The sequence below is a fragment of the Nylanderia fulva genome, unplaced genomic scaffold (assembly GCF_048542155.1).
Source record: "Nylanderia fulva isolate GAGA-0341 unplaced genomic scaffold, ASM4854215v1 Scaffold880, whole genome shotgun sequence".
NCBI lineage: Eukaryota > Metazoa > Arthropoda > Insecta > Hymenoptera > Formicidae > Nylanderia > Nylanderia fulva.
In genome coordinates, this window is record NW_028191005.1 from 1 (window position 1) to 5000 (window position 5000).

At 44.3% G+C, this 5000-nt stretch overlaps 1 protein-coding gene across 1 annotated transcript in view; it reads right to left on the reverse strand.

The window, feature by feature from the left end:
• Window positions 1–482: 482 nt before the first annotated feature.
• Window positions 483–5000, reverse strand: part of LOC146719741 (uncharacterized) — a gene marked incomplete at its 3' end in the record, with an annotated part of 5337 nt that continues 819 nt past the window's right edge. The window contains exons 3-4 of the mRNA XM_085489589.1: window positions 1683–4114; window positions 483–1195 (exon numbers count right to left, since the gene is read on the reverse strand). Coding sequence (XP_085345715.1) covers window positions 483–1195; window positions 1683–4114 — 3145 coding nt within the window. The remainder of the gene's footprint in view (window positions 1196–1682; window positions 4115–5000) is intronic.

Below are 5000 nucleotides of genomic sequence, written 5' to 3' on the forward strand. Positions count from 1 at the left end.
TGTTTTTATATTTTCTCCTTTGGGTTTTATCGGAGCTATCGCCTAGTTCTCTCTTGTGGACTGCGTCGATAGGCAAGGATAGATAGCAGGAACTAGTCTCTTTATTCTAAGTAAGAATACGTAATTTTTATTCTTTGGATCACAAATGTTCTTCTCGGGTTTACCGGACGGCTCGTCGTACCAGACTCGCCTTCCGTGCCGCATCGCTCCTTTTTAAAGACGCGGAAACTCTCTCCTAATTCGGCGCTTCGCCCTTGTGGACGCAATAACAAACTGTCGATGTACACAATTACAGAGAGCTCTCAGGAGCGTATATCAAAGGCGCGCGGGGATCACGGAAATTTTTTTTTTCCCAAATATACCCCTCGGGTTGAATCGCCAAGGGATTCAAATGACAGTCAGGGGTAAATCCTTACACATTGAACTGCAATCATTGGAGACAACCTGCAGAATTTAGATTACGCTGAACCGTCCGGACTTACCGGCAATTTACAGAGTTTAACAATAGGTCTTACAAAAGTAGAAGACGCGGTCTTGACCTGAGCAACTCGCACCAGGCCATCCTTGTCAGGCTTACATTCGATGATTCTCGCAAGTTCCCATCTGCAGGGAGGTAAATTAGGATTTTTTATTAGAACAATATCGTTTATGCGAAATTCATCAGATCGATTCTGCCATTTAAAACGCTGCTGCAAGGTGTTCAAGTAGTCAAGACTCCACAATTTCCAAAATTGCTCGTATTTCGCACGCATTAATTGCCATCGATCGAGTCGTGACTCGGAGATATGTAAGACGCTCGGACTCGGAATCGATTTAATGGCGCTACCAATTAAAAAATGCCCTGGTGTGAGCGCATTGCAAGAATTTACATCGTCATGAAGTGCGGCGATCGGGCGCGAATTCAAACATGCTTCGATGTTACATAAAAGCGTGGTGAACTCTTCGACCGTAGGTGTGCAGGAACCAAGTATACGTCGCAAATGGTGCTTAACACTCTTAACACCTGCCTCCCACATGCCCCCAAAATGAGGGGCAGAAGGCGGAATGAAATGCCATTGAACTGGCTTTGACGCGAACTTCGCCTGCAGATCTACGTCGGCTTGAGTCTGTCGGATCGCTGTAACAAGTTCGCGATCCGCGCCTTGATAGGTAGTCGCGTTGTCGGAATAAAGATCGGATGGAATGCCACGACGCGCTACGAACCGTTCGAAAGATGCGAGAAACGCAGCCGTGGAATAATCATGAACAAGCTCTAAGTGTATAGCTCGTGTAGCGAGACAAACAAATAGCGAGATGTATGTTTTGTGCGACTTACGTCCGCGGCCGGAAGCGTCTCGAATTGCGAAGGGGCCGGCGTAATCAAGTTCCCGTATGGCAAAATGGACGGGACGGAATTACTCTAAATGTAGGAAGGTCGGCCATAAATTGTACGCCGGTTATGGCGCGATGCCGAGTACATGTCACGCAATTGCGGATACAACCTTTTACCATGCTTCGCGCCCCCAGAATCCAATATTGTTCTCGCAACGTGCGAAGCATTAACTGTACACCGCCGTGAAGTGTATCCTTATGAATTTGATCAATAATGAGCTTAGAAAGGTAATGCTTTGGAAGTAGAATCGGAAATTTACGATCATATGAAAGGTTAGACAGTTGAAGTCGACCACCCACGCGTAGGATACCGGAGGGATCCAGGAACGGATCGAGAGAATGGATGGAGCATCGAACTGGTAACCTTGACTTGGCTTTGAAAGCGACGATTTCTTTTGAAAAGTATTCCGTTTGCATCTGTTTAATCCAGAATCTGTGCGCGGTTTTTATTTCATCGACTTGCAAAATAGAGAGACCTTGAGCAACATCTGGGACTCTCGTTCGAAACTTGAACCGAAGGACGTATGCGGTGACCCGTAGTAAGCGTGGCCACGTGGAGATATGATTGAAGGATTCAAAAAGTTCCGCTCGATTTGAATGATGCGAGTGGACTGCATTTGACGCTTTCAATTTGGAATCATCTTCGGTGCAACTTATCGTAGATTGAACTGGCCAATTATTCTCGTTAAATTTCAGCCATGCCGGGCCGTTCCACCAGGAACTGGAAGGCGTTAGCTGACCTGGATTTATGCCGCGCGATGCGCAATCTGCGGGATTATCTTCTGTTGGCACATGCAGCCATGTCGCCGTAGGAAGCTTCGTTTGAATAGAAGACACTCTGTTAGCTACAAATACTTTTAAATCTGATGGAGCCTTTTGCAACCATGCTAATACGATTGTCGAGTCACTCCAGCAAAACACAGGAATGTTTTGCAATTTCATCGCGTCAATAGTAAACGAAATACAGCGTGCTAGCAGCTGAGCCGCACAGAGCTCGAGTCGTGGAATCGAAATCGTTTTAATCGGAGCAACCTTGGTTTTTGATAGAAGAAGTCGAACATGACTATCGCCAGAATTCGTGACAATTTTTGAATAGACTACCGCTGCATAGGCTTTAGATGAAGCGTCGCAAAAGCCGTGTAAATGCAAGCACTGAATGTTACGCTCGAAGCCTAACCAACGAGGAACTTGCAGAGTCGTCAAGTGTAACATCTTTTCGCAAAAAGCATTCCATTCGGTTGATATTTCCGCAGGAAGAATATCATCCCATCCGTAGGAAAATTTCCACAGTTTTTGCAGTAGAATTTTGAGAGATATCGTGATCGGAGACACCCATCCGAGGGGATCGAATATTTTCGCTATCGTCGAAAGGATTTGTCGTTTCGAAATGTCGGTAGATGGTGGACGGAATTTTATTTCAAAGGAAAAATTATCATCGCAAGGTGTCCAATGAATACCGAGTATTTTTAATTGTTCACCTTCTTGGAAAGGCTTGGAACTTGCTAGACCGTGATTCGCAGGATTTATATCTTGTAGAATTTTAAAATCGTTGCTGGCCCATTTTCTGAGATGAATGCCTGCGCTTAGTAAACAGCCGATTAGTTGGTCGCGTTTTTTAATCGTGGATGGTTTATCATCGCCTCCGGATAGGACATCGTCAACGTATATTTCATTTTGCAAAATTGCTTGAGCTAGTGGAAAACGCGAACTCTCGTCGATTGAAAGTTGTTTGAGCACGCGTTGGGCGAGATAAGGCGCGCAGGCAGTACCATAAGTAACGGTATTTAATGAATAAGCATGGACGGGCTCGTTCGGAATCGTACGCCACAATATTAATTGATATTGGCGATCGTCTGAATGAATCTGTATTTGTCGAAACATTTGCTGAATATCAGCGGAAAAAACGTATTTGTACAAACGCCATTGAAGAATAATCGCCGGAAGATCGGCTTGCAACTTGGGACCAATCATAAGATGGTCATTCAAAGAAGTGTTATTCGAGGTATTTGCCGAGGCATTAAACACTACACGAAGTTTGGATGTAGTATTGTCCTCGCGAATAACTGGATGATGAGGTAGAAACGTCGGTTGAAAGAAGCGTTGCACGTTTTCGATTTTTTGCATATGCCCGAGCTCTTCGTACTCGTTAAGAAAGTCGACGTATTGCCCTGAAATTTCCCGAGAATTGGCTAAACGTCGCTCTAGTTGCACGAGTGAACGCGTAGCTACTGACCTTGACTCGCCGATTTTTATCGGAGGACCAGACTTGAAGGGTAAGCGGACAACATAGCGCCCTGAAGAATCGCGCATATGTGTCTCTTGAAAATGTAAGTTGCAACGAAGATTTTCCTCTGAGAGAGCGTGTGTCGTTGGAATTTCTTCCAGCTCCCAAAAACGTCGGAGTTCGAAATCGAGATTGCCAGAAGTTGCTTGGTGAACGTGAATTCTTTGGCTATTTTTTTGGTTTGAAATAGGACCCGAAATGATCCACCCGAATATCGTTTCTTGCGCAAGTGTAGCATCGTTAGAAGCTTTCATTAAGCCACCCATCATAATTGAACCGTATAATTCGGCCCCGAGAAGTACTTCGATTGCATCATTTGAGCTTGGATTTGGATCGGCTAGATTCAATTTGGAAAGAAACGGAATCTCTTGTAATTGGAAATGAGGTGGAATGTACGCTGTAATTTTTGGAACGACCAATGCTTTGGTATGAAGAATCGTATCATTTTTATTAGTCGCGCTGATAGAAATAGAGACGGCATGTTGAACGCAATTAGACGTAGTGTCATCGATGCCAGATACCTTTACGCGTGTTGAAATTAAGCGAGCTCTCAACATTTGAGCGACTCGTGACGAAACGAATGTGGCATCGGAACCTTGATCGATTAGTGCTCGCGTGTAAACATGTCGACCGTTTTCTGATCCTATACAAACACGTGCGGTAGCCAGGAGCACGGGTTTAACTCCCGCGTTCACGTGTGAATGTACGTTGGACGCGTTATCGCATTGTCCAGAGTCTGTTGTTGTCGTTAAACTTGACCTTGAATTCTCGTGTAACAAAGTATGATGTTGTCTTTTACATTTCAAGCAAGTAAAGGACAATTCGAAACGTAATGACCTTTGGTCAAACAATTTTTGCATATATTATTTTTTTGAACAAACTCTAGTCGATGCGAAATGCTTAACGCTTGAAATTTCTCGCAATGCATTAAACGATGTGTTTCGGAACAAAGAACGCACGTACTCGCGGTGTTTGTATGGTGAGAACGCACTATATTATTTTTTCGTGCCGCATTTGGAATCGAGCGAGCACCGGAACTCTTTTCGGATGAGTTTCCGTTGGCGGACTTCGAGTTATCTCCGTCCTTGGATACAGCCTCAAGCGAACGAATTTGTGTATCTAGAAACGCGTATAGTTTTTCCATCGTAGGATATCTCCTCTCTGAACCTAAACTGACTTCCCAATCTTTTCTCGTCAATTTGTCTAGTTTTTGTACAAGAATGTAGACTAAAATCATATCCCATTCATCTACAGAACATTTCAAGGCACGCAGAGCATTTATCGATTCCGATGAATTGGAGCGTAATTGTTTTAACCCGTACAGATCGTTAGACGAAACATTAGG